Raw genomic sequence first — 27,981 nt, forward strand, 5'->3', positions numbered from 1 at the left:
GGTATCAAAGGATGACCGCAGTGACGTGGAAAGCAGCTCCGAAGACGAAGACGTGCCCGCTGGCAACAAGAAGTATCTGTATGAAGGCAGTTCCAGCAACGGGGCCAACCAAGTCAACGGTCACCTGAGAAACCATTGCCGGGCTCAAGAGTAGGGCAGGCTGGCACGCTGGCCCAAGGACACGTGAACTTTCAGGGCCCCGGGCAGCCTGCTCCCCGTGCCCCGTCTGCCACACGGACCCCCCAGGCATTGAGGAGAAATCATGAAGCAAACATTTTCACTTTTTAAAAAACTCTGCCGTTTTGTATTTAATACCTTCCTCGTCTGTAATGTGATTGGCCGTGTGTGTGTGCGTGCGTGCGTGCTTCTGTGTGTGTACATACATCGTGTGTGGTTGGGGGGTTGGGCACAATTCTGGACTGGACTTCTGAGCTCTGCCTTGCCCCTCCGCCCCAACGTCAAGTCTGGCTGCGTCTTAGATCACGGTGACTCGGCCTGGACGAGCACTCCCCCTTCATTGTCGCTTAGGGCTCCGGCCCCTTGGACTTTCTGATGGAGCAGCCAAGCTCAGCCCCTTTTCTGCACTGAAGCCAGCGGGCTGATGACCGTTCTGTGGGGACAGAAGAACTCTCGATGGATGGCCAGGCTGTGCCGGGGCCCTTGGCTGGACTCTGGTCTGCCGGCCTCCTCCTTCCCCCTCCCCGGCAGCAACAGCGCCTGCTGAGATCCTGCTCGGTATTCAATGGTACTTGGGGGTGGGCTGATGCTGGGGGAGGGCAGCTGTTACCGTTTTGTATCATTGTTTACTCTTCTGTGATTAAACGTGCTTCAGCCCTCCTCTGGTGTCCCGGCTGTTGGGGTGACATCAGGGAAACAGAGCGAGTTACCAAGGCTTGCTGGCTAAGAGAGAGCTGTCTGAGCCCGCCTCAACCAGTACGGGAGACACTATTGCCACGTGACACGGAACGGCTGCGTGGGCCAATCACTGGCCAGTGATTTCGTCCTGGGCTCAGACTTCTCTGAAGAAGTCTGAGCGGATGGAGCCTCCCGGTCAGAGTTGGAGTTCCCTCCTCTGTCAAGTGAGGGATTCAGAACACGATTTTTCTGCCTCAAAAACAGGTCTCGGGGGACAATGAGGGAAATGCTGATGTCGTCCTAGCAGCCCGTCTCCCAGAATTAGTATGCCGATAGTTATGGGGAACGAATAGGCAATAGACAGACCGTCCGTGCTCAGACACTTTCTTGCACTTTTCTAGCTCAGAGCTTGCAAACTCATCCAGGGGAGACCTTTTCTGCTACGATGTGGCATCGGAGGGCCTGTTGTCTAAAGACCAGCCCAGCTATCAGAAAAGTTACTGTCAATCAGGCCTGCCACAGGATGATGGATATCTCATGAGGACAATCTGGTCTTTCGGTCGTGTCTGACTACATGACCTCGTGGACCGTAGCTGTCCGTGGATTTTTCTTGGTCAGGATACTGGAGTGGTTTGCCATTCCCTTCTCCAGGGGACCCTTGTTGTCATGCTGAAGTTTAGTGACTTGCCCAGGCATAATTGGGCAGTGTCTGAGGCTGGATTTGAACTCGGGTCTTCTTTAAACACGGAGCCACAACCGTCTCGTAGGCCATCCACTAATTTATCGGAGTGGGTATGACGTGCCTCAGTCAAAAATACCTCCACAGATGAAAGCTCGCTTGAAGAATGTGTTATCTGTAAACACTGATCTTCGCAAAACGCTAAGAGAAACTTTGAGAAACAAGTTACTGGAGTACATGCCACCAGGCTGACACTGATGCTGATTAAAATGAGAACAACTAGCGTATCTCCTGCGCCCCTTGCTTCTACAGTTACTTCACCCAGGCGAAGTCTCAGACATGGGAGAATGTATTTTCTAGTAGGCAGGCTTCAGTGTGGTGGGATGCTGTTAAAGCCAGACATCAATACTGGATCAGAATCTAAATGTTTCTTCCTGAACCTGCCACTTCCCAGAGAATGTGAATGTGGATAACCGTCTTCAAAGCCATTGAAGAGTTTCAACCGGTCTCAGGACTCGAAGATTCTCACTTAGGGCTAGGATGTGGCACGTCTAGTATTCTCGTGTCTTAGTAGTGGGAAAACGGCTAGTTTCTATGCCATTTGGAAGGGCTTGTCAAGGTAGCCTCATCTGAAAATGCCCAGCACATTAGTCTTAGTAACCTGGGGACCACTGAAAACTGGTCACAGGGCATGGAACTTGTCAAAGGTCGAAAAAGAGCACTATCAGCTCTTCTGAATTATCTCAGCCACCTAGGTTGACTATTTGGTTCTTTTGGGAAATTTTAACCAGAATCTTTCACCACCTCCCCTGATGACTAAAAAGTGCTAGGAGGGCCTCTTAAAAACTAATGGGGAGAGACAGCTAGCTGTGGCTCAGGGGATAGAGTGCCAGGCCTAGAGATGGGAAGTCCTGGGTTCAAATTTGACTTCAGATACTTGGGCAAGTCACAATTCCAATTGCCTAGCTCATATCCCTTTTCTGCCTTGGGACCAATACTTAGTATTGGTTCTAGGATGATAGTAAGAGTTTAAAAAAAAAACTAGATAAAAAGCATCTAGCCTCTTTTGGATAGGACATGGACTATCAGCCAGTCCCTCTTCTACTTACACTTTTGAATTAAGAATTAATATAAGAAAACAGTACAATAAAAATTGGTTCAAACCAAGCCAAGCTTTACAGATATTCTTGAGAGAACAATGAGGAACCAACTAAAAGTCTAAGGATCCCAAATAGTCATTTTTAGTTCTGACCTCAGGAATATGACAAATCCTAATCAGGAGGATCATTTCCCTGTGGATTCGGCTTCACACAAATCATCTATCACCTGTTTTCCTCCAGCCAAAAAAAAAAATCCGAGAATTCTCTTCTGATCAATATATGGATAGATTTCCTGAAGGACATGGAATGAACCTATCAAAAAAGCCTAAGGGTACGAGAGGAGATGGTGCACCCAGCAGACAGTAAATAAATAATTAACCTGAGAATGAGTGATTATAAGCAAATATGAGCTGGCTGAAAAGGAGACAAGCAAATTTAGAACACCCAAGTTTCCATCAATCCAGCTTACATCTTTTTCTTTCTCGGTCAGTAAGACATCTCTTGGTCCCTCGAATTCATATTATGAAGATTGACTGACTGGAGAAACTGGAGAAAACTGGGAGAGGGAGACATGAGACTCATATCTATGAACAACAGAGAATAAGGCTTGGAGTAAGGAAAAGCTTCCTAATAATTAGATCTACACTGGAAAGGACTGCCTTGGGAGGCCACAGGGCATGGATTTAGAGCCAGAAAGGACACAAAGCAACCATCCTAAACCCTTATTCTTGCATATGTGAAAACTAGGGTCCTGGAATCGGTGTACTCCAAACAGACAGAAAGATAATGGCCGCGTTGTGATTTAAACCCTGGTCCTCTACATCCAAACCCATCACCTCTCTACTATGTCATACTATGAGTTGGCTTCCCCATCACAGGAGTTTTTATGAGCCTCTCAACTTGAAAGGAATTCTTATTTCAAGATCAGGCTGGACTATATGCCCTCTGCACCATATAAAAATACTATCACAAAAGAAGAGGAGCCAAAGCCAAGCTATCCAGATTGCTGAGGTTTGGGGTTCTGAGCTGTTGAAAGCAAGCAATTTACTCTTCAGAACTATGTACTTCTTGTCTATTCTGAGGAAGGGAATTTTAATATGCAAGTTTGCTGAATCTCAAGGAATTATGTCTTTTACATATAGTTATCAAGCCACATATATATATATATACACACACATATGTATTTTTAAATAAACCCTTACTTTCTGTCTTAAAATCATTACTAAGTATTAGTTCCAAGGTAGAAGAGGGGTAAGGGTGAGTCAATTGGATTTAAGTGACTTTGCCAAGCTCACAGAGCTAGAAAGTGTCCGAGTCCAGACTTGAAACTAGGACTTCCTGTCTCTAGGCCTGTCTCTCTCTTCACTGAGCCAGCTCCTCAGTCTATCCCTGAGGATAATCCTTTAGCCTTATTGAAGATAACTGAATCAAGTTTGCTTTTGAGTACAGCTATTTGAAAAAAAAAAGCATAAAATGCCAATATGTCCAGTGAGGATAGTATCAGTAGGACTACAGAGTATTGTGTTCGTTCTGGGTCCTATTAATGATGCCAACAAGGAGTACCAAATTGCGGGGTCTGGAAACCCTAAGGATCAACTGAAGAAACTGAAATTTAAGCAAAAGAGACTCGAGAAAGGAAGAAAGCATATTAGCTCTCTTTCACATGAAAAGATTAAGCTTTAGAAGAAAGGAAGTACATTTTGTTTCATATAAGAATTTCCCAATACTTCAGAAAAGTCTGATGATGGATTGGGCTGCTTAGCCAAGTGCCCAGGGACCGAAGGACCTGAAGTAGAAGATGGATGACACCTGTTAGGGATATTACAAAATGATTAATGCTTTGGCTAGAGGCATGAATAAATGATCCTTGCAATCACTTTTTGCTCTGGCAGTCCATGAAAAACAACCCCCACCCAAATTTCACAGGAAGGTACCAGCCCAAGTATTCAAACGCAGGAGGATAGGTATAGTCTGACTGGGACACTGAGCTCTAATCTCTGTGACTTCTGCCCTGATCAAACAGAATAATCCCCAACTCAAGTAAACAAACAACCATGAGTCTGAAATAGCAAACCACATTTAATGCTTTTCAACAATCCTTCACTGCCACTCCTCTGCTGTGATCCATCACAGAGCATGTGAATACATTGCTCTGACCAAAGACGGAAGCCATGGAGGCTCCAGGACAGGGCTGGTAAAACCACCCTTCCTTGCAAATAATTAATTCAAGTGTTCTGCAGCATGCCTCAGGCCTCTGTACACAGGAGGATATCTTCAGTCCTGCAGAATGCTTTCAGGCTTTTGTTCTTCAGCTGCCTGACGTAGGACACCTCGATGCTGAAAGTAGCGGTAGGCCCGGGCACTACACAGGAAGCCACCATACACAGTGAGCAACATCATGGAGGCAGAGAAGGCCTTGTAGCCAAAGTCGGCCAGTTGTTTGGATGATGGCATTTTGCTCCCTGCAAAGAAAATGGACTGAGATCCAAACCCTTGAATATGATACACATACTTCCAAGTGCTTACCTTCTAGTCAGAACCAGCCATCCCAGCAATATACAATATATTTCCTGCATAAAAAGGATTAGGTGGGTATGAGGTAGTGAAGACAAAGCCTTCCTTTCAGGAATTCCCAGGACAGAGAAAAAAATGGAATGAGCAAGAACTAAATCAGGAGCAAGTTGACAATTATTATATATGTTGACAAAGCAAGATTGAATCCAAAAATTGTTTCACTTGGTTTGAAGAATATGATCTGATTTTAATTTTTAGCAGATTAACCTTAATTTTGTTTCACTAAGGCTAATAATTAAATCCGCATGTCTTGAACTCATGATAACAAGATCAAGTGGTCAGTAGAAAGTAGGGTATAAAAGATTAAATCCTGGCTACTAGTCATATAAAAGGGCCCCAAGTGTCTTGCACATAAAACATGATCAATAAATGCTTCATAATATGAATTGTAATCTTTCAACTAGTGACCCTTTGTAATACTTTCTATAGGAAAAGATATTCCATACTAGAGGATTTCTATATGAATTGGAAGAACCTCCAGGAACTGATGCAGTGTGAAATGAGCAGAACCAGGAGAATATTGTACAGAGAAAGTAAAACACTGTGAAATGATCCAATGTAATGGACTTTGCTATTAGTAGCAACGCAGCAAGCCAGGACACTCCTGAAGGACGTCTGTACAAGAATGCTAGCCACCTTGAGAGAAAGAACGATGGGAATGGAAATGCAAAAGCAAAACAGATGGCATCACTTATCACATGTATATATGGGGATGGGATCGGGGGTTTAAGCTTTAAAAAATCGCTTTATAGCAAAAATGAATAATATGGAAATAGCTATCAAATGATAACATTTGTACAACTCAGTGGAATTGCTTGTTGGCTCTGGGAGTGGGGAGGGAAAGAAAATGAATCATGTAAACATGGAAAAATATTTTTTTAATTTTATTTAATTAGTCAATTTAGAACATTTTCTCCTGGTTACAAAAATCATGTTCCTTCTCTCCCCTCTCCCACCCTCACCCCCTCCTGTAACCAACGTGCCATTCCACTGGATTTTACATGTGTCCTTGATCAGAACCTATTTCCATGTTGTTGATGTTCGCACTAGGATGATCATTTAGTGTCTACATCCCCAATCATATACCCTCGACTCATGTATTCAAGCAGTTGTTTTTCTTCTATGTTTCTACTCCCACAGTTTTTCCCCTGGATGTGGATAGTGTTCTTTCTCATAGATCCCTCAGGGTTGTTCAGGATCACTGCATTGCCACTAATGGAGAAGTCAATTACATTCAATTGTACCACAGTGTATAAGTCTCTGTGTACAATGTTCTCCTGGTTCTGCTCCTCTCGCTCTGCACTTCCTGCAGGTTGTTCCAGTCCCCATGGAATTCCTCCACTTTATCATTACTTTGAGCACAATAGTATTCCATCACCAACATATACCACAATTTATTCAGCCATTCCCCAATTGAAGGGCTGTGAATTAGGAGGTCCGAAGACAGCTTCCCTAGAGAACGATCACGTGAGTCAAGGACTGATTCTTCTCCTCTACCTTGGCCCCTTTGGGCCTAATCTCCCTCTGGCTTGGCCAGAGGTTGAGTAACCCCTTTCCCTTTTCTCCTCTCTCCTTCTCTCCCTCTCCCTTTCTTACTCCCATTGTGATTAAACCACCACAAACTCCGTTCTGACTTGAGTGTTTCATTTTTAGGAATTTCATAAGTAAATTCCTTGGCAGCCATAAATTAATATTATAACAATCTTTAAAGGTGATATTTTCACCATTACAGGGCATCCCCTCATTTTCCAATTTTTGCTACCACAAAGTGCAGCTATGAATATTCTTGTACAAGTCTTTTTCCTTATTGGATCTTTGGGGTACAAACCCAGCAGTGCTATGGCTGGATCAAAGGGCAGACAGTCTTTTATCGCCCTTTGGGCATAGTTCCAAACTGCCCTCCAGAATGGTTGGATCAATGGAAAAATATTTTAAAAGAAACATAAAGAAAAAAAAGGAAAAACGATTCCAGCTTCTAATACAAGTCTCTGGAACATCTCTACAAGACCTGGGGATTCTAGCCTGAGCCCTCTTACAAAGGTGCTGTCTTGGAGATCTCATTGGCTTCAACAAGAATTCTATTTCAGTTGCTTTTCAAAACTCTAGAAGCAGCTGTAATCTTTCTCTTCAGTTGGGATACATGTTGTCAACTGCCTACTGAAGCTGCTACACAAGCTCAGTAGAGCTAAAATTGATCTCATTATCCTCTCTCCTTCCCTACCCTCCAAGAGACTCCCTATTTCCCAGGAGGATATCACCACTCTTTTAATCAACTCAGGTTCACAAACTGAGTGGGCTCGGTGTCTGTTATTTCTTGAATGTTCATGAGATGCCCAGGATACTTGACTACTATAACTTTCTAATGACCTAGGAGCTCATCGGTGGGCTCTCTGATAATGTCGATATCAACCATATACAGCTTATCCTGTAAGATCCTGGTCTAGTTCCAGTACATTATTTGTACTGAGGTGGCAGCAACAATAATGGTTGTGATATACGCCACATGCCAAGAGCTTCCTGTAATTCTTGTCATTGGGTATATCCTCATTGATTAATTATCTTCCTGCATGCTCTCTGCCCCACCTTTTTTGTCAACTATTTTATGCCACCTTATCTGTGCAATCCAGAGATGTGGGAACTTGGCTCTGGTAACAATGTGGTAAAAAATGAGTCTTTTTTTCCAGATAGCTGCTATAACAGAAGAAGAAAGAAGAAAGAAATGAAAAGCAAGGGTCTTCCATACTTTGTTTTTAGTTTACCTCATGAGACACAATTCTTTCTTTCCTTTTGGGGCAGGTAACACCCTTCAAGTCACTATAAAGCTCTTTGTTGGGTAAGAACCTTCCTGAAACCAATCAATTAGAATTGTGAACAAGCCAATGCATCTCCTTGAATCAAAGGCAGTGGAGTGGGTGAGGGACTCTGTCAAAATCTAAACACTGAATTTTGGAGCAGTGAAGCAGTTTTCAAACCCAGAAAAGCTCAGAGAATGAGCAGGAGAAGGTCTGTCTCCATTGGGTGGGGGAAGCACAATCCTAAGCAAGCATAGAAGTCTCAACCCAAAAAGCAAGCAAGCTGGCAGCAGGCCGGGCAGAGTGGAGGGGGGGCAGGCAGGCCTTAACAGGACACTGGCATACAGTATCCCCTCCCTTTCCTGGGCAGCTGGATCCCTTCTTAGACATTTATTAAACACCTACAATGTGCCAGGCACTGTGCTAGCCACTGGGGACACAAAGACAAAAAGTTAAATAAAACCTACTTTGGAAGATTCTGCACAAGAGACAGCGGGGCATGGGGACTAGAGAATGGACCAAGAAGCCATGGAAGATCTATGCTCAAGGGGCCCCCCTGACACATCCAGCACTGACGCTCAGCAATTCTCTTAATACCTTAATGGCAGAGAAGGTACCAACATCAGAGAGTTCCCTAGACCAATGAAATCGCACATTTAGTTCTTATTCCTAAATAATAAATATAAAGAGAATAAGCACAAGGCAGTCAGTTATTAAAGAAAGCCTCTCTCGGTTAGAATGTGAGCAATTTTGGTGGGGAGGGCAGGGAGGGCCTTCCAGGCATGGGACAGCTAGGACAGAGGCAGAGATGGGCTGTGCTCGGAACAGAGAAGAGCAAATGGCTGGATCACAAGCATGCATAAGGGAGAGCAAGGCCCAGCACAGGAGGAAAGATAAGTCAGACACAGCCTAAAGGAAGGTGCATGAAGACAGAGGTGGTCAGATGGAAGGGAGTGGCAGACTTAGCCACTGAATGGTTATGTGGGGTGAGGAAGAGGAATCGAGTCTGAGGATAAGGTCCAAGTTACAAATGGAGGAGAGATTGGAAGGACGGTGATGCTCTGGAGAGAAAAAGTTAGGAAGGGAGGAGGGCTTGAAGCAAATGTCAATGAATTCAGATTTGCACATACTGAAGGTAGAGGCTGGGTAAACAATGGCAAATGCAGTAGAGGTCAAGAAGGATGAGGACTGAGAAAAAAAGGTCATTATATTTGTCAGCAATGGTCTCTCTGGAACAGTTTTGGCTTCCTACCCTCCAAATCTTATCAGTAGCCAAATCTGGCCTTCTCTATGACCTTTACGTCCCCAACGTCTACCTCTAAATAGCACAGATTTACAGTCTTTAAAAGGCAGGGACTTTAAAAGGTGTGTTCTCTTTAATTTTTTTCTTTGTCTCTCTCTCTAGCACCTTAACAAATAATATACAGTTACACTTATGTAACTGATGTCTGTTGAAATGAATTTAAGACGGGGAAGAGTTTAATACATTGAAGAGCCCTGAGGGCTGAAGATCCTGGGTTCAGGAAGAGCTAACAGTGCAATGTTGTAATAGAAAAAACAAACCCAGAAATGAGCTGGTAAGCAATAGTAGGATCAACAGAGCTGAAATCCTCAGTTCCCTTCTCTACCAACTATGCTGAGCTCTGCCACTAATTTTAAGAAGGGAATACGTTCTGAAAAAGGAACAAATTATTCATTCAATTCAATATTTATTAAGCCTGGTAAGCCAATTTTTAAAAATTAACAATAATAATGATAACCAGCAGGTCAAGGACCTTTCTGAGGTTAATTTCTAGCCAAAGAAGAGACAGAGATGATTTGAAAATCAGTTTTTACATGGACAAACATTAATGCAACTAGGACAAGAAGGGTAGCCCTGAATGGAAGAAAAACCTTTGTTTCCAATATCTCTGTTAAGGTTCTGATATATAAGAAATAGAGGCAACAGAAAAAGATTTGACAAGTTATTCCCTCAAGAGATAAGTGGTCAAAGGATATGAACAAACTCTTCTCAAAAGACTATTAGTAGAGGGAGGTGAATTGAGAACCAGGCCTGGAGACAGGAGATCTTGGGTTCAAATCTGAACTCAGACATTTCTTTGCTGTGTGACTGAGCAAGTCACTAACTCCCACTGCCTAGCTTTGACTATTCTGCCAAGGAACTGTAAAGATGGGATAAATTCTCCCCTGCCCATTTTTAGATTTAATCACCAGAAACGTATATACCCCACTTACACTTGAGTGGGGGAGGTCTGTGACCCATGTGTGCAATAGTGGGCGACAAATCAGAATCGACAAAGCTTTAGCTATAATTGGTCCACGTAAAATGAAGGAAGTCACAGGAAGTGATGAAAAGGAAGGTCTTTAAAAATGTCAAGAACTTCCTGTAAAGACGTCTTTCACCTTGAACTTGATCTTGAAGGAGTTCCAGCTTGAGACCTCAGACTGCTCTAGGATTTTTCCCTTAGAACTACTGTGGGGGTAAGTGAAAAAGGCAGACTCCTTTCCTGGATTTTCTGAAGGGACTAGTCTTAGGAGAGACTTCGTGTATCCTCAGCTCAAGGCTGAGGCCCCTCCGGCTAAGTACTAATTAATTAGCCCTGCCTGGATTGAGCCAGGGGTTGGAGCAAAACACTTAGTGTGTAGGTTAGATATCTTACCCTATCCTCTCTCTGATTTTCTTACTTTCACTCTTTCTATATTTTATAAATTGCTAAAAAAAAAATCAAAATTGGAATTGATTAAAATTCCTGGCGACCCTCCTCTGAAATAATCCAGTCCAACCTTTTATATTAACCCCTTACAGAACCAATATACAGTATTGATTCTAAGACAGAAGGTATATGTAAAAAAAAAAAACTTAAAAGTCTAAATCACTAATAATACAAGAAATATATATCAATAGCAGTAGGGTTCTACCTCACATTCAGCAAACTGACAATGATGGCAAAAGATAGAAACAGTCAATATAGGAGAAGCTGTAGAAAAACAGGCACACTGAATACATTTTTGGTATAACTATTATTGGCTACAACCTTTCTAGATATCAATTTGGAATTATGGAAACAAAGAAGTTAAAATTTTGAGTGTAAAGGGTGAAATGATCGTTGAGATTGAAAAAAATCTAAATTTAAGTGGTCACCAAGGGAAATCCCAAATAATAAAATACCCAAGTCAGCTGCCAAATTTTATGGTGATTTAATTGATAGTGGAGAAGATTAAGAAGAAGGAAGAAAGAGTAGGTTTTTTCTCTCCCTCTCCCCCTGCCTGATTAGTATCAGGCAGGGAGATCAGGAGATAAGGGATTAAGGGTTTGGAGTATGAAGGAGGAAGGAATCAGACTGACCTCCAAAGGGGCTCAGCTAAGATGCGCGAACCTGAAATCAGCTCCAGGGCAAAACTCACCACCCAACACTCCAAGATGTCATCGGAATGCTTAGCACGCTGCCAGCCAGAGGTGTCTCTCCAGGGAAAGAGGAAGGGCCAGGAAATGCCATGCCTTATATGGACATTTTTACATAATTTTTCTCCGTCTCATCTGTACCAATGAGGACTTGGCTTGACTTAGGACAGCCCAGAGGCCTGTCCTTTTTTTGCACATGTCTGTTGAAGGCCATCTCCTCAGATAATTAAATCTTGAGTTTGATGCAGACCTTCAAAATCTTGTTAAACTGAGTAGGGTGGAGAATGTAGTTTCCCAAGACCTGATTCTTTTATTCCAAGTATCTCCATTGTTACTGATCAGGAAATAGCTAAATCACATCTTCTAAAGAATGGTCTGATTAGGGTGGAATAGTTTTGAAATTCACAGCATATACCCCAAGGAGATCACTGATCAGATGGTTTCACATACACCAAAATATTTCTAGCAGCACTTTCTGTGGTAGCAAAAAATGGAAACAAAATAGATGCCTATCAATTGGGAAATGGACAAAAAAATTGTGGTACATGTGGTATAGGAACATGAATATAATGGATAATTACTGTGCTATAAGAAACAATGGATATGTTAATTATATAGAAGACTTAATGAACTGATGTCAAGAGAACAACAAAACAATCAAAAATGAATTATGCAAAACTTCAAAGAAGAGGCTTGGCTGGGGCACTTTACCCCTTCAATCCTTTGCAGAAAGTAAGAAAATCCAGATATGAAAGTGAATACAATGTTAGATTTTTTTTTTTTACATATTGACCGGTTTTTGCCAAATTTCTTTCTCTTTTATTTTTTTAATTCTTGGTATGCAGAGTAAAGTAGGCAGAGCCAAGAAAACAATATACACAATGTATACACTATGTCCACTACATACAGTGTATAATGGAAAGATCTAAAAAAAAAAATGAATATTGAAAAATAGTAGAGAATCAGCATGGCTCCGAAAAGGCATGGGAAGATACTCTTACACTTTCATTTTAAAGAGTTGAGAAATCCACAAGGGTAACAATGCACCTATTTTCAGACTTTTTCTATGTATCAATCAGTTACAGTAAATTTCCCCTCTTTTTGCCTTTAAAAAATTATTTCTCACATGGGATGGCTCTCTTGGCAGAAGAAGGATACTGAGGGAAATTGCCCCAAAAGAAATTAATATGTGAAGACAGCAATAAAAATTTAATTGTAAAACAATTCTTTGTTAAAAGGGATGCCGTAGGAGAGGTATTGGGGTGAGGAGCAGAATGGAAGCTCTAGATGCTATAAAAACATTAGATCAATATAAATCTATATAAAACAAAAAGAAAAGCAAAACAACCTTGAGGTTTCACCTTAAGCACAAGTAGAAAAATAGCAGAAATAACAAACGATGAGAACAGTCAGTGCTGGAAAGATTATGGAAAGACATGCTAACACACACTGCTGGCAGAGCTGTGAACTTATTCCACAATTCTAGAAAGCAATTTGGAATTACTCAAAAGGAACGACTAGACCATCCACCACTTCTGACCTAGATTTCACATTTAGACACACAATAGCCCAGGGATGTTAATGATAAAAACACAGGTCTGATATATAACAAAACATTTACAATCAAGCTCTGGGTTTTAACAAAAGATTTGAAACAAAGTAGACTGGGACTATATGGAATGTAAGAAAGTATCATTGTGCTATAAGAAATGATAGATGATGACTAGAGACATATGGGAAAATTTACATGAAGCAATGCAAAGTGAAATAAGCAAAACTAAGAAAACCACATACAGATGACAACATAACTGAAAAGAACAACAGAATAATCAAAACTGAATTCTGTAAAAGTATAATGACCAAACTTGGTGCCAAAGAAGATCTATGAGAAAGCCCTCTGGCCCACTTTTGCAGAGGTGAAGGGGCTATGAGTGTGAAACTGAATGTCACTTTTTCTTTTTAATATCTTGAGTTAGTTTTGCTGAAAAGTTTGGTGTTTTTTTTAAATATTTATAAGGAATGGCTCTTTGGATGAGGGGAAGGAATGTAGGTAATGCTATAAAAATTTATTTTCAGACTGAAAAGGGATGGAAAGATTAAAAAATTATCCAAAAAACCCTTTCCTGATTAGGCCTAAACTCTAATAAATTAATCAAAAAAGAGATCAATGTAGGATTGAATAATTACTAGCCTTGGTCTTCTTTCCTATCCCCTTTGGGATCCTTTTCCATCAGTGGACTTTTGACTTCTGGATGAATTCCTTTCCATTGACTCCTTTCTATCAACCTTTTTTTCTGCCTCTTTCCTTCCAGATGTAGCTTTCAAAAAACACACTAACAGGACCATACACTGACTATAATAGAAGTACAGTGCTTGCCGCTTAGCCCTAAGGCTTTCCTTGAACACCCATACTGCATTGAGGAAATGCTATAAATATTTTGTACGTACAGGCCTTTTCTTCATGTCTTTGGGCCTAGCAGATTCTGGGTAAGCATACCATTTAAGAGTTTTGGGGGCATAGTACCAAATTGCTCTCCAGACTAGCAGTATACTTTCTACAACACACATACCCCAGAGTCTGGGTCTTACTTAAAGGATCCATTTCAGAAAAGAACAACATCAGCACAGGGCAAGAGAACATAAGATATGAATATATATGTGTAGATGAATATAATTCTTTGCATCAAAAATTTGAAGATAATCATGGAGTATCAATGAGGTTCTCTCCTTCAAGGGGGAGGGGCAGTATGGTTGCTGGGTGAATGATAGAAGTGTTAATAAGAGCTCAGGAAGAGTTAGTAATGTTCTCTGTCCCATAGCATGGGGTCAGGCATATGGTCATGAGGGAAGGAGCAGAAAGGTTTTGTCATGCCTACAAATAACTACAACAGCCAGAAGACCCTAAGAATTTCTGAATTTGCTGTTTAATTACTGATTTGGGAATAGAAAAGAGAATGATTCAGTGGGCTGGCCCAAGGTGGCAAAAGTGTTGGGAAATCTCCTAACTGTAATCAAGAGAAATGGCCAAAAGCAGAGGAAAGTCTGAGATTTGAAGAAGATGGACCGTTCAGAGGACCTGCAGGGGAGGGGAGAGTTGCAAGTACAAAGAAGCAGTTGCACCAGAAAGATTTCTGTTCTTCTGGCCTTGGACTCTGAGTAAGAGACAGCTAGGAGAGACTTCCCAAACCCTTTTGCCTGAACAGTACTGAAGAAGGTTCTTGCCCAATTGGAGACACCTGCTGTTTAAAGACTACATTTCCCTTAGGGGAAAGTCAAACCATTTTTTCTGAAGATACTTTTGATCAAGCCCTCAATAGTTGCTAGAGGAAAGAAATCAGGCACCTCCCATCTCTTCCCTCTACCCTCTCCCTTTTTTCTCTTCAAAATTAAATTAAATACTTTTAGTGATAACAACATTGAGTTAAGAGTCTATGTAATAGAAAGGGGAGCTTTAATCCATAAAGTATTAGAAAGCTGAAAGAACTCAACTTACCTTTGAGGCTGGGCTGTGTGACTCCATTAGGAAACCTGCTCACCTCCCAGGGTGGGTGGGCAGGAAGTGTGTCACAGAAATCAGTCCTAAACAACAGCTGCTCTTAGGTTCCTTCATCTCTCCAGTTCCCCTTGCTATTATATAACCTGATAAGTTTCTTGAACAAATTGGAAATTTTGAACAAACTGGGCTTTTTAGGTTTCTTTGATAAACTGAGACTTTTTTAATGGTCTTGCTGTGCAAATGAGGTGAATAAATAGGAATTATGAGAAAATTTTCTTGGCAAGAAATAAAAGTTGCAGAGGAGCACAATTCCAATGTTCTTCTGGTGATGTTATTTGTCTGTAAAATATGGAACACCACAATCTCAGAAGGCTCAGAATCGCAGAGATTTTTAGGGCCAAGAAGCCTATCTTATTTAATCTGTTTCTCTGCCAGCACCTAGCAAGTCTAAATTGAATTAAACATTCTGTGAGGCTCCAGATGGTGGATCCAGGAATAGTGGGTAGATTTTACAAAGGAGCAGTTTCAGTTTGATATAAGAAAGAATGCAATAATTAGAGCTGTTCAAAAGTAGAATCAGCAAACCTGTGAGATAGTGATTTTCATGTCAGGGGACAGACTGTTGCATTTTGGTTTTATATCCTGGTGCCTAGAAGAGTGCCTGCAGATAGTAAAGGCTTAAGAAATGTTTTATTGAATCCAGATGGTTTTTAAATTCCCTTCTAAACATTTAAGATTCTATCATTTGTAACCAAACTTCCCAAAAATTAATCTACACTCATTATACTTACCTTTCATTGCCTTTTGTAATATGGCTCTTCACCAACCTACTTAAATTTACTCCAAGGTCACCAATACACTTACTTGATTTAAAAAAAAAAAAAAGCCTCCTCTGATATATCTGACAGCTGAGAAATCCCTCAATCCTGAAGCTCTTTCTCTCCTTCCTTGGACCATCATTCTCCCACTTATTATTATCGATAACAGCTAACATTTTATATAGAGACAACTTCTAGATTTGCAAAGCACTTTAAATAAATCACTTGAGCCTGACAATAACTTTGCAAAGTAGTTCCATTATTATTCTCACTTTAAAGAAGGGGAAACTAAGGCTAAGAGACATTTAGTGACTTGCCCAGGATCACATAAGTAGTATCTGTACAAGTATTTACTTCAGATCTCTCTGACTCCAAGCCCATTGCTCCATCCACTCTGCCATATAGCTGTCTCCCTATTGTCTACAAAACGAAGTTCACCTAATTCCTACTAATTCCCTAAAGAAACTCTATTCCACTCAAATTGGTCTCTTCATTGTTGTCTAAAGACAATCATCAAATTCCTACCTCTGTCATAATGTCCCCATTAACTGGAGAGCCCTGCCTATCCATCTCCACAGTTATCATTCCTCCAAGGCCCAGCTCAAGCCACCTTCTGTGATACCCTGTCGTTATTGTTAGAGCTTTGTTTTCAAAGAGTACCAGTGACATTATCTTGACTTGTGCAGGAATTAGATTTAAGTGAGACAGAGTTATACAAGTCATAAGTCTCACTGTCTCTTTCTGTGGCAAAAGTCAGGACAATTGGCCTTACTTAGCCAGTGATACAAGGGATGGACTCAGCCTCTAAGATGGCTGACTAAGCTCTAAGCATTCCTTGCCACCTTCACAGCCACTGAAATAAATTGTTCTCACCCACCCATTCTTCCAGGGGAAGTTTTTACATGTTTCAGACAGACATTTCCTTAACTCACTGATAGGCTCAATTGAGGCCTGTTAGCTACCCTCCTACCAACAGTTTTATCAAGGTATAGCTGCTGCACCTGCTACTGCTTCTTGGAATCCCAGGTGAAAGATGGGCGAAAGACAGTCAGCCGTATGGAATATTCAGGGAGGATCAGCATGTGAGGGCCTGACAAGCCCTTTTCAGGGAGCCACCTTTGATGTCTACCTTTCACCCAACTCTTACCAGATGTGCATTCTAAATTTGATTAGAAGATCTATAACTTAGGCAAGAATGGGATTTTCAGGGCTGTTGGGAAAGGGTAGCTGGAGATGACTGTAAGTAGTACTTGATTATAAGGTAGAACTTTAGCTGTGTTCCCAGGAACCTGTATCTCACCTACTTATTGTTCAATCTGCTGAATCATATTGCTTTTGACAGACTCAAACTGGTGCAGAATTCAGAAAGTATGTCAAATTATGATGTTGCAGAAAGAGACCTAGACTGTCTATCAGAACTGGGATCCAATTCTAGATTACTTTAGGCTTTAAGAGCCATGGTCCTTGATCTTAAGTCACTAGCCTAATGATGCTGAGTCCTAAATTGTGATTAGCGAATTTGCTATTTGGTAATATCTCATGAGACTGTAATTTGGCATTATTGTAAATTTTGATTTCAGGTGTTATTGTCTGTGTTGTCATAAAGCTTTATATCATCACAAAAGTCATCAATAAAAGCTGGCTACATATGGAATCCCTTGCTGATCTCCAGCGATCAGCCTGTCAAAGTATTGCTCCTTTTAATTTTCTGTTCTATGTTTTGCCTCATTAATCTGGTCAAAAGGCAGAACAAAGAATTTTCCCTTTAATAAAAACTTTGTTAGGCACTGTTATAAAACACAATTCTATCCTGAAAAGATAAGCCAGATTTTTCTAAAAAATGGTTTAAGTGACTTATGAGAAGAAATGCTATTCACATCCAGAGAAAGAACTGTGGAAATAGAAACAGAAGAAAAACAACTGCTCAATCACATGGGTTGATGGGGATATGATTGGGGATGTAGACTCTAAGAGATCACCCTAATGCAAATATTAATAATATGGAAATAGGTCTTGATCAAAGACATATGTAAAACCCAATGGTTTCAGATAAGACATATGGGTTGCTTGGATTTACAATTATGAGAAAATTCCTCATACATAGCAGTAGACAGCCCAAGATCTCTACTAGTTTCCTGGAGATTGTCAGGAGACAATGAGAAAGGTCCCCAGGAAATAGGGTGATAAGTTTCTGGGAGAACATGAACAAAAAGTTACAAAGGATGAGGAGGCATGGGCTGACACCTACATCTTCTTCGTAAGCTACCCGAGAGCAAGAGGGTTTTTTGCTTGTTTGTTTTGTTGGTTTTGCCTTTCTTTATATTCCCAGCAGTTTGCACAGGGCTACTAGGCATAGACTCAATAAATGCTAATTAACTGCTATAAATGGAAGAACTTTTTCAGTATTTGAATAAGTTCTATTAAGATAGATGGACCCAAACAGAAGTGGAAGTTCTGGGGGGTGGGGGGGAGAGTTCAATTCCCTTTTGGAAGGGAATTCCAGAAGCTTTTATGTAAGAACTAGCTCTGAACTATTTAAGATGAATCGGATTTTGACTGACTTCCCTGGTTTCCTTTAGGTCCCATCTAAAATTCCACCTTCTGCAGGAAGCCTTCTCTAACTAACTCTAATTTTAGTGCTGTCCCTCTTTTAATGAGTTCCCATGTATCATGTTTATAGCTTGCTTTGTATTTGTTTGCACCCTCTAGCCAATAAGAATTGTGAGCCTTGAAACCAAGATCCGTCTTTTCCTTTTTTGTTTCGCCCAAGCTTAGCACAGTGCCTGTAACACAGAAGACACTCAATGTTTACTGAACTGACTGGGTAGGTAGGGAAAGGGAGAGGATAGCTAGGGCAGGGTCAAAAGGAAGAGGTCACGCTGTTGGGGGAAGGGCTACAATGGGACCATGTGCGGGAGAAACATTAGGCCTTGAAAGAGGGGCTGATGATCTTTCAGTGGTCCCAAGGCTGCTTGAGACGGGGCTCGAAGCAGAACAGGAGGGATACAGAGATCGCACAAGAAGCCAAGGCAGCGGGGTGGTCTCTTCCCCACAGGCCGATGCATTCAAAGCATGGCGGGGGGGGGGGGAATGGGGCTTGGGCACTCGGCATCGCCGCAGAGAGATCAGGAGGGACTTCAGCGCCCGCCCACTGGACAACTCGACCCCCAGGCCCATGCCGTCCAGCCGCAGCGGGCCTCAGTGCCCCGATGCTCAACCTTCCCCGAAGTTGAGATCCAGAGTGACAGAAATGAGCTCCAGTGCCCAACCTTTGCCCCACCACCCTCTCCAGCATCGCCTCTTCCGCCCCACAGGTCCTCCCTCATACCTGGACTCCCACCGCCCTCACACCTAAGAGCGAAGACTCCCTTAAATCCTTCCAGGCCTTCGTCGCTGCGTCACTTCCTGCCTCAAGGACAGTTGGGAGCGGAACCACAGAGATGCTCCCGTGAAGACCGGGAGGAACGGAAGTCGAAGCCTTGAACCTTAAACCAAGCGCTTGGGCAGAAGGCTTAGGGCGGAAATGGATTCTTACCCTCTGACCAACTTCCGGCCTCACTCTAACTTCCCGAAGCCGGCTAGAGTATACTTCCGCTTTCTGCGGCAAGGCCCAGGTCGCAATTCTGACATGACTCACTGAATTTCCTGTTCATCGGGCCAATCATTGACGTCCTAAAAGCCTTCGACGGTTAGTTTGGACGCACAGAATCCTGAGCTTTGTAGTCATTCCTCATTACGGCTCCCTACCGCTAGGTCTGAGAGGTCTGTCACGGAAAGGCCAATCCCAAGCAAATATGAGTAGTGATGTCACTAGTCACCAGGCAAATCTTTTTCTGGAGAGGTTAGCTTCAGTGCGCCCCCTCGTGCTCTATCCTGAAGTTGCCAGGCTAGATTAAATCCCTGAAGAACGCCAGAGGGAATCTAGGGTGAGTAAAGGTGTTGTCTGGAGAGAAATATAACCAAGTTGGGCAATGGTCATATGGTGACTGGGATTTGGAAAGCCGAAGGTGGTCTGTTGTTTCCCCAGTTTTAGAGCTGCCAGAGACCCCTGAAGCCTGGGGTATTTGTTTGAAAGAATCATAAGGAGAATTTGGGGAAGAAGCTGTAGGGGAGAAGTTCTGGACCCAGAGGCTGAAGACCTGAATTCTGGCCCCAACACCAACCTGAGGGGTGACCCTGGCCAACCTCTCCAGACCTGTTTCTATCACTCTACAGTGGTCACAGATCTAGCCCAAACCTCTTGTTTTGCAAGTAATAATAATATAATAGCAATGTTTACTAAGGTTGGAAATACAATCTCTTCTTCTCCTAACACAATCCTAGGAGACTGGTTCTATTTTTTTAATCTCCATTTTATAGGTGGGGGAAACTGAGGCAGGCAGTCTTTAAGTGACTTGGTTTGAATTCAGATTCCCATCATTCTAGACATTGAATCATTTAGTTGCCTAGGAAAGAAGCCCAAGGAGAATGACTTGAACCCAAGTTCTCTGACTCTAAATCCACTATTCTTTCCACTACACAAACCATGAACTAGAATGAGAGGATCTGAGGATGGATGACAATTTTGAGGGCTGTCAGAACAGTAAATATGGCATTTTCCTCCCCATACAGAAAAGAAATCAGGCTTGGAGGAAGTGAAAAGCACAGGATGTGACTAACACAAGACTCAGTTCAGAAAATAACCTGATTTTATTGTATAAACAAGATTGTTTGATTTGAAGGACTCAGATCAAAGTTAGGGATCTGTTCAGTGTCGATATCATATTACTTTAGTTTAGATCTATTTCCAAGGGATGGGGGGTTCTTAGTCTTTCCATCTCAGCTTCCTGAGGAGGAAAATCGGTATGACTATACAGCTCTGTCCAGCCCTGAAAGCACTGGAAGGCCTCTCTCATCTCAGTTCTCCAGGGGCTTGGTAGTCCTTGCCAGGCAATTCATTTACTGAAACTCACACTTCTTAGAGCCCAACAGTAGCTAAAGGTCTTTAATGAGTCTCTGGTATGGGGAGGGAGGTGGCCTATAGAGCTGCCATTTTTTGGTGGATCACAGCATTCATTCCCTCACTAGTGTCCCCTCTGCTGGCTGGACAAAACCCCAAAAGACTATTAATAGAGAAGCACCCAGGCTGCTGACCTATTGACATTCCTGCTGCTGCCACCTGATCCTTGACCAAGGCCACTGCCAAGAACACTCACTCAGTCTCCCCTCTCCTTCCCTCCTTCCCTTTCTCTCTCTCACTCCCCTCCCCATTCCCTTCCTTCGCTTAGGTGTGGCTATTTCCTTCTCTCCCCTAGACCCTGGGCTTGATGTTTTGGAGGCAATGTGGGCAGGCATTCCTCTGAGAACACTCCGAGCTCTTAGGGAGCGGCCGCCTCTCAACCAGAGCCCTGCTTCCCCTGGGACCCCGCGAATTCTAATGCTGCATGTCGGCCGGTGGCATCTGGGGATTCCTTTTCCCTCGGCCTGTCCCCCACCCCCGCCCCCCTGCTTTCATGTGAAGACTCCCCGAAGTGGGAGGAGAAGGTGGCCGAGCTCCCTGGAGCACCCTTCCCAAGCCCATGAGATCAGCAGGAGTTCCTTCTGCTTGGCCAAATAGAGGCTGGGGAGCCGGAGTATTTTAGGAAAGGGAGGGGTGGCAGCCAGGGAGTAATGCCCTGTAGGGAAGTCATAGCCTCAGCTGAAGGCTGGGGGGAGGGCCGGCAGGGGGTGGGAAATGAAAAGGTCAGAGTCAAAGCCACTCTGAAAAGGTAGGGGAGGTGCCTCGGTCAGCAGATTAAGTCCCTGATACCCGGGGAGAAAGAGAGCTGGGGGAGGGCGGGAACTCGCTGGAAAGGTCATTCAGACAGGAGAGGAGCTCCAAGGCCATGGAAAGTGCCAAAGCTCAAAAAGCCAGGAACCAGGAAGGCCCCAGGGAGGGCCGGGGGGGCCCCCAGGGCCTCTGATGCCAGGCCAGCTGATTCGGATGCCAGGGGAGGAGGGGAAGGTTCTGAGGACAGAGATGTTGCTAGGAGAAGCTGGACTGGAGTTAAGATCTTGTATTTTGTTACAAACACTGAAATCCATTGACACAGGATGGTGCCCCGGGTGGGGTCAGAGCCAAGGAGGTTCACAAGGCTCTATCTTCTCCCTCCCCCAAGTCGAGCCCACCTCCTGGGCAGCCTCTGCCCCAACTTCCTCACTTCCACAAGAAGCAGCCACTTGATTGGGCATAGGGCCTGGAGGGCAGGGCTCTTAGCTTTGGCCATCATTTTTTTAGGTCAGCGAAATGCAGCAGCCATCCTGGCCCCCAATTTTCCAGAGGGTGTTAAGGTTCATTTCCCCTATTCCCAAAGAGAAAAGAAAGGTGACCCAACCGCCTGGAGAGGAGGAGGGGAAAAGAGGAGGATACAAGAATTTAGGACTCTCCAAGCAGAGATGAGGTCAATTGCTTGGGTCTGGTTTGACCTCCTGTGCAGAGGTTTCCATGGGTCCTTAAGCCTCAAGGCTCCATGTATTTTGGGGAAAAGAAAGCGCCAAGCTGAGGTTGAGTGATGGAGAACCTTTGAAAAGTTCTCAGGGCCCAATGTGCCCCGGACTTCAGTTCAGGAAACTGGGTGTCTCCAGTAACCCCAGCTCCAGTGCTGCTCACATGTGTTCCGGGTGGTTCTGGAGGCACTGGATAAATTTCTGAACTGGGTGACCCTCATAGCACACCTGGTACACTGCCGTGAACAAGGGGAACCTGGGAAGGACAGGAGGGAAAGAGGGATACAGTGGGTCAGGCGGGAATCCTCCCGTTTCACTTGTAATGATAGTTTTCAAATACAACTCCCAAACTTTGGTTGGGGTGAAAGGCTAATGGACCTTCTTACCCATCACTTGTTCCTGCCCCCTCAGATGGTGGCTTCTCTCCTGGCCTGGAGGACCCTCATAGCCACTCCTTGTCTCTTTCCCTGCTGGCTCCCTTCTTCCCCTTGTCTAGGCATTTCCTCCCACCAGAAGATAAGAGCTGAGCTGTGGCCAAATGCTTCTCTCTCTTCCCAATGACCAGCCCTCTTTCCTGCCTTCCCAAACTCAGCTCCAACCACCCTAGCATCCCTGTGGCTGTGTATATTTTTAGAGTGAGTCTCTAGTTACAAAGGAGAGCAAATGAGATGCCTGATTCCTGTGCCCCTCAGATCCAAACAGGGTGAGGAGCAGCAGGGAAGGATACATGAGGTCTGCTCCAGGGTGACATTACTCACTTGTCCACCAGGCCCTTGTGCTTCAGAATGCTGTGCAGCTCTTGAGCTGTCTGTGGCCCTTGAAGCTTCTGCCCATTCAGCATCTCTTTTTCCAGCTGTTCAATAGACTGTGAAGAAGATGGAGGGGAGGAAGTAGGGAGCAGAGGGTCTCCGCCATTGGGATCAGATAAAGCCTAACCTCTCAGCTGGGGACTTGGGGTCCTGGGGAGGAATTCTGGGAGGGGGAATGCCCCAAGCCTCTTCTAGCCTTCCCTCCACCCAGGAGCTTTTCTCCTTCTGTCTGCTGATGGACCTTCTCCTGCCTGTCAGGCCTCTACCTCCTGAGCCCCTACCTTTCCAGTTCGGGCAAAAGCTTCAGCCACTTTTCGGTTCCGGCCCCCATAACAGGTAGTGATAAGGTCAGCAACCCCACAGCTTTCCAAGAAAGTAGCTGAGGAGACTGGGCCCTTGCAGAAGACCTTGGAGAATGCTATCATTTCCATGAGTCCCAGCCGGATCACAGCAGCCTTTGTGTTGTCCCCAAAGCCCAGGCCGTCACAGAAGCCAGCTCCAACAGCAACCACATTCTATGGGAGCAGGGGAACAAATGTCATCTCTTCCCCCCTCACCATATGGCTGATTCTTAACCAGGGTCTGTTAACTAGTGCATGTGGTGCATTTGCTTTTGCTTTTTCAAAAATATTCATAACTTTCAATATAATTGGGAGTTCTTTGTAATTAAAAAATTTATTGTATGCATTTAAAAATCCAGCTAGGAGGTACAATGGATAGAGCACCAGGAAGACTGGAGTTCTATCTGGTCTCAGGTACTTCCTAGCTGTGACCCTGGGCAAGTCACTTCAGCCTGTTTGCCTCACTTTTCTCATCTATAAAATGAGCTGAGAAGGAATGGAGAACCATTCCAGTATCTCTGCCAAGAAAACCCATAAAAGGCATCATGAAGAGTCAGACGGGACTGAAGTGAACAGAAACATCATTTTGGGAAGGGGTCTATAAGCTTCCTTACACAGCTAAAGGGGTCCGTGACAAAAAAGGTTAATAATCCCTGAACTACAAGGATGAACAACTAACCTGTTTCCAAAATACTTTCTGCTGCCCTGCCTCTGAGTACAATGACTGGTCCTTTTCTCTGGGACAGCCTTCCCTATCTAACCTAGGTGGTAGAGAGCAGGGCCTGGTCAGGAAGATTCTGGTTCAGATCTAGCCTCAGCCACTCACTAACCGTGTGACACAGGGCAAGTGCTTTCACCTCTGCTTCAGTTTCCTCATCTGTAAAATGGAGATACCTACTGTGACAGAGGCTGGCACTAAAGAAAAAGTAGTAACTCTCAGGAGAAAGTCTTTTCCCACCTTCTGTCTTAGGCTTCTCAAGACTGAGAGCAATCAACTCCTCTACCAGCCAGAGTCTTCTCCTCCTCCAGATTCCAATCTCTTGGGGCCCCTCCCCCGTCAAGGTGATCAATTTCACACACTTCAGCCTGGCACTTTTTCTTTAGTGCCAGCCTCTGTCACACTACCTTGAAAGGTTGTTGTGAGGATGAAATGAGATAATACAGTATAGTGCTTAGCTCAGTGCCTAGCAGGAACTTAACAACTACTTGTTCTTCTCCCCAAACCAACCCCACTTCATACCTTCTTTCTCTATAAATCCTTCCCTGCTTAATCTAGTATTATGGTTAGATTTCTTTATTTCTTTCGAGCTGCCCCTTGCTCTTGTCTTATCTCTAGGGCTGTGTCCTTGGTGTTCCCTATCTCACTAGCCTAACAGCTACTCAAGGGCAGAGACTGAATTTTCCTCTAAGACAGGGCTATTGCAAGGGGAAAGGGCAGTGCAGATGAGCATGGGTGTTTTTCATTTCACAAGGGTTTACTGGGGATCCGAACAGTTTTCCCAAGTTGCTCCACTGGAATTTCCTCCAGTCTAGAGTCCAGGCAGCCCATAGTTCATCTCATGGATCCCAACAGGGCCCTGACCCCTTTCCCCCCCTTTCACCTTGAGGGCCCCACAGATCTCTACTGTGTCCACTTCTTGCACCACAGTTATTCGGAAATTTGGTGTCTGTAACAACTCCTTCAGCAGCTGCCCTTGGGCCAGGTCCTTGCAGCCTAAAGGGGAAGGAAGGGATGAGACTGAGCAAGAGATGTCACTTAATGGCAGCTGTTCTCCCCTCTCTGCTCTAAACAGAAAGAGGGTAACCTTTCCACTCCCCTTATCCTCCAGGAACCCTCCATCTTCCCCCTCTGCTGAGCTTAAATCTTCCCCTTCCTCAGTATCGTGATGGGGGGAAAGAGATGGGTTGGACTGTGGTGAGAGTAGGGAGAAGAAAGCCTCACCAATGGTGGTTTCACAGAATTTCTCATCAGCCACCTCATTGGCAATATTGGCCCCCATCAGCACACTCATAGGGATGCCCAGTCGTTCCTGGATCACCTCAGAGATCAACTTCAGCCCATCAGGCCCTTCATCCACACCCTGGGCACAGAAAGAGACTCAGAGCTACCTTTCATCTGTTCCACCATCCCGAGTCCCTACCCATGAAGACTGTCTCTCAAAAACTATCGTTCAGGAGCCTGCCTCTCACTTAAGATTCTCCTCCCACCCCAGCTCAGGAACCAGATGAACTTTCCTTAGTCCATCCCCATAATGCCTCAAACCAACCCTTCACTCCTCTCCCCCATTTTTCTGGAACTTTCAAATTGCTGCTCTGGTCCTCACCCCAAGCCCCTTACCACAGCCATTCCTTCTCCCCCCTCCCTTTATCCTAGGGTACCTTGATCAGAGACACACCAATGGCATTTCCCTTCAGATGACCCTTAAGCTGGTCACAGATTTTGCCAATGAATTGATGGGGTACCACAAAAACAAGGATGTCTGCATCTGCTGCTGCCTGGATCACATCTGGTACAGCCACCTACAGGAGTGATAGAGTAGTGCTGACAGGACTATTCTTGGGGGTGGGGGGAGGTGATGGAGGGAGAAGGGAGCACTGAAATGGGTGCATGGAGGCAGGATTGGGTTTCAGGAGCAAAACCTAGGAGCTATTAGGCTTGAAGAGACAGGCCATTTCCCCAGTCGCCCTCCCCAATAGCTCCAGCTTTTCTGGGGGGTAAAAGATTCTTGGAAACAATTTCTGAAACCCAACTTGCTCCCAAGACTCATCTAGGGACATGGCAGATAACTCCAGAGATGGGTTGGGCTGGAGAAAGCAATTCGAAGGAGTTTCAGGGACCAAAATGTGAGGGTTCACAGCTAGGAAGGTCAGAGCCCCAGACAACAGGTCCTCCTCCCTCTTTTCAGGGAGAAAATGAAAGACAAATGAGTTTGGCCCAGCTCCTGGAGTCCACAGAGCAGTCTCCCAGGGACAGCCTTGTGAATAAGTAACAGGATGAGAGCCACGGGCACTCTCCTGAACCCCAGAGTCTGGAAGCCTGTCCTTGGTTGCCACAGAGATGAGTTGCTTCAACACCTCCTCCGTTCCTCAGCCAACCCAGCCCTGGAGCCACCTGATGAAAGTGAGGACTCTATTTGGTCTTGAAATACCCCAGGATATGAGGATCAGGGTGTGGAGATCCCTTAGACAGAAAGGTTCTGCTTCATAGAACTGGCACTTTCTGGTTCTAGGTCCAGCTCCCCTGGAGTGTGCCCAAATATACTCTGTCCCTTCTGCCATTCATCTGTTCCCCCCACCCCTGGAGTATGCCTCCACCTACTCTGCACTCTCTCTGACTCCCTCTTCCTTGGAGTGTGCCCCCAGACACTGTGCCATCACTGCCCCCCCCTTCCCTGGAGCGTGCCCCCAGACACTGTGCCATCATCACTGTCCCTGCCCCCATTCACATGTCCCCCCTTCCCTGGAGCGTGCCCCCAGACACTGTGCCATCACTGTCCCCCGCTTCCCTGGAGAGGGCCCCTAGACACTGTGCCATCATCACTGTCCGTGCCCCCATTCACATGTCCCCCTTCCCTGGAGCGTGCCCCTAGACACTGTGCCATCATCACTGTCCGTGCCCCCATTCACATGTCCCCCTTCCCTGGAGAGGGCCCCTAGACACTGTGCCATCATCACTGTCCCTGCCCCCATTCACATGTCCCCCCTTCCCTGGAGCGTGCCCCCAGACACTGTGCCATCACTGTTCCCACCTCCCTGGAGAGGGCCTCACCACATTGGGCGGCAGCTTGTGCCCAGGCAGGTATTTGACATTCTCATGCTTCGTGTTAATGATCTCTGTTAGCTTTTGGCCCAAAACTTCCTCCTCAAACACCCACATGGAGACCCGAGGGTCAAACTGTGCCAGCTGGGCCACGTTGCCACCCACAATCTTGGCGATAGCGGAGCCCCTGAGGAAGGAGGAGAGTGAGGCTGGTGGTGGGGATCAGTCACTTTCTAAGATCCGGACAAGGGAGGAGGCCACGGAGCAGCCAGCACCTGTCCTAGCAGATGGAGCCCCACCCAGCCCCAAGGAGTGATGGGATCCCGAAGACCCCAAGAAGTTCAGGAGACGAGTTAGACCTCCAGATTCATATCGCCCTGCTGGCACCCTGCCAGAACTTGTCAGTCAGATGTTGGAGGGGGCTCCTTTCGGTGGGGGCGCTGGCACGGCTGGAACAGCCCGAAGCCCGTCCTGCCGCTCTGGCCAAAAAGCGCCCACAGGGCTGTTGGAGCAGCTGCTGGGGCTGAGGGGGCAGATGGTGTTTCCTCCCTCTCCTCTCAAAGCCTGGACCCTCACCTATCCGGGGCCTCTGCCCCAGCCATAGCCCTCCCTTCATCCCACCCGTCTTTAGCAGGGACTCTTACCAGTTGCCTGAGCCCACGATGCAGACCTTCTTGCCAGCCATGGTCCTGCCTCCCTGCCTGGGCCTGCTCTGTGCCACACTGCCCTGCTTCTCCGTGTGCTGGGAGCATTTAACCATGGCCCTCGGGTCAGCCAAGCTCCACCCCTCAAGAGGGGGTGGGAGTGAGGAAGAGGGAGCGTCCAACAGGGACAGGGAGGAACAGAGAAAGGAGGGGACAGGGAACCGGGACAGAGACTAATGTCAGCC

General features: G+C 44.9%; 3 protein-coding genes and 1 long non-coding RNA gene across 7 annotated transcripts in view; 2 read left to right on the plus strand and 2 right to left on the minus strand.

Moving 5' to 3' along the window:
- Positions 1–837, plus strand: part of CERS5 (ceramide synthase 5) — a 29,587-nt gene extending 28,750 nt beyond the window's left edge. The window contains exon 11 of one of the 2 annotated variants that reach the window (XR_008912065.1): positions 2–137. Coding sequence is in view for 1 of the 2 variants with exons in the window: in XM_056798271.1 (XP_056654249.1) it covers positions 2–154 (153 nt within the window). In the remaining variant the exon portion in view is untranslated. Of the gene's footprint in view, position 1 lies in introns of both variants that reach the window. The other variant, XM_056798271.1, reaches the window with a different exon arrangement.
- Positions 838–4,693: 3,856 nt separating this feature from the next.
- On the minus strand, positions 4,694–19,275 carry LOC130454464 (cytochrome c oxidase assembly protein COX14). 3 transcript variants are annotated; one of them, XM_056798275.1, is made up of 2 exons: positions 19,253–19,275; positions 4,694–5,096 (listed from the first exon to the last, which is right to left on the minus strand). In XM_056798275.1, exon 2 carries the CDS (start codon positions 5,086–5,088, stop codon positions 4,909–4,911), a length of 180 nt encoding a protein of 59 aa, XP_056654253.1. In that variant the 5' UTR covers positions 5,089–5,096; positions 19,253–19,275; the 3' UTR covers positions 4,694–4,908. The 3 variants fall into 3 exon arrangements, with proteins under 3 accessions (XP_056654253.1, XP_056654252.1, XP_056654251.1); XM_056798274.1 differs by lacking the exon at positions 19,253–19,275 and adding an exon at positions 19,069–19,204; XM_056798273.1 differs by lacking the exon at positions 19,253–19,275 and adding an exon at positions 19,046–19,198.
- An 80-nt stretch (positions 19,276–19,355) lies between these two features.
- Positions 19,356–20,034, plus strand: LOC130454465 (uncharacterized). The gene is made up of 2 exons (XR_008912066.1): positions 19,356–19,643; positions 19,745–20,034. It is a non-coding gene; the product is annotated as an uncharacterized LOC130454465 (long non-coding RNA).
- A 353-nt stretch (positions 20,035–20,387) lies between these two features.
- GPD1 (glycerol-3-phosphate dehydrogenase 1) lies at positions 20,388–27,945 on the minus strand. The gene is made up of 8 exons (XM_056798272.1): positions 27,737–27,945; positions 27,102–27,279; positions 25,712–25,852; positions 25,275–25,413; positions 24,934–25,046; positions 23,273–23,506; positions 22,941–23,047; positions 20,388–22,438 (listed from the first exon to the last, which is right to left on the minus strand). Exons 1-8 carry the CDS (start codon positions 27,850–27,852, stop codon positions 22,342–22,344), a joined length of 1,125 nt encoding a protein of 374 aa, XP_056654250.1. The 5' UTR covers positions 27,853–27,945; the 3' UTR covers positions 20,388–22,341.
- Positions 27,946–27,981: the final 36 nt, after the last annotated feature.

This window comes from Monodelphis domestica, chromosome 5 (genome assembly GCF_027887165.1).
Source record: "Monodelphis domestica isolate mMonDom1 chromosome 5, mMonDom1.pri, whole genome shotgun sequence".
NCBI classification, from domain to species: domain Eukaryota; kingdom Metazoa; phylum Chordata; class Mammalia; order Didelphimorphia; family Didelphidae; genus Monodelphis; species Monodelphis domestica.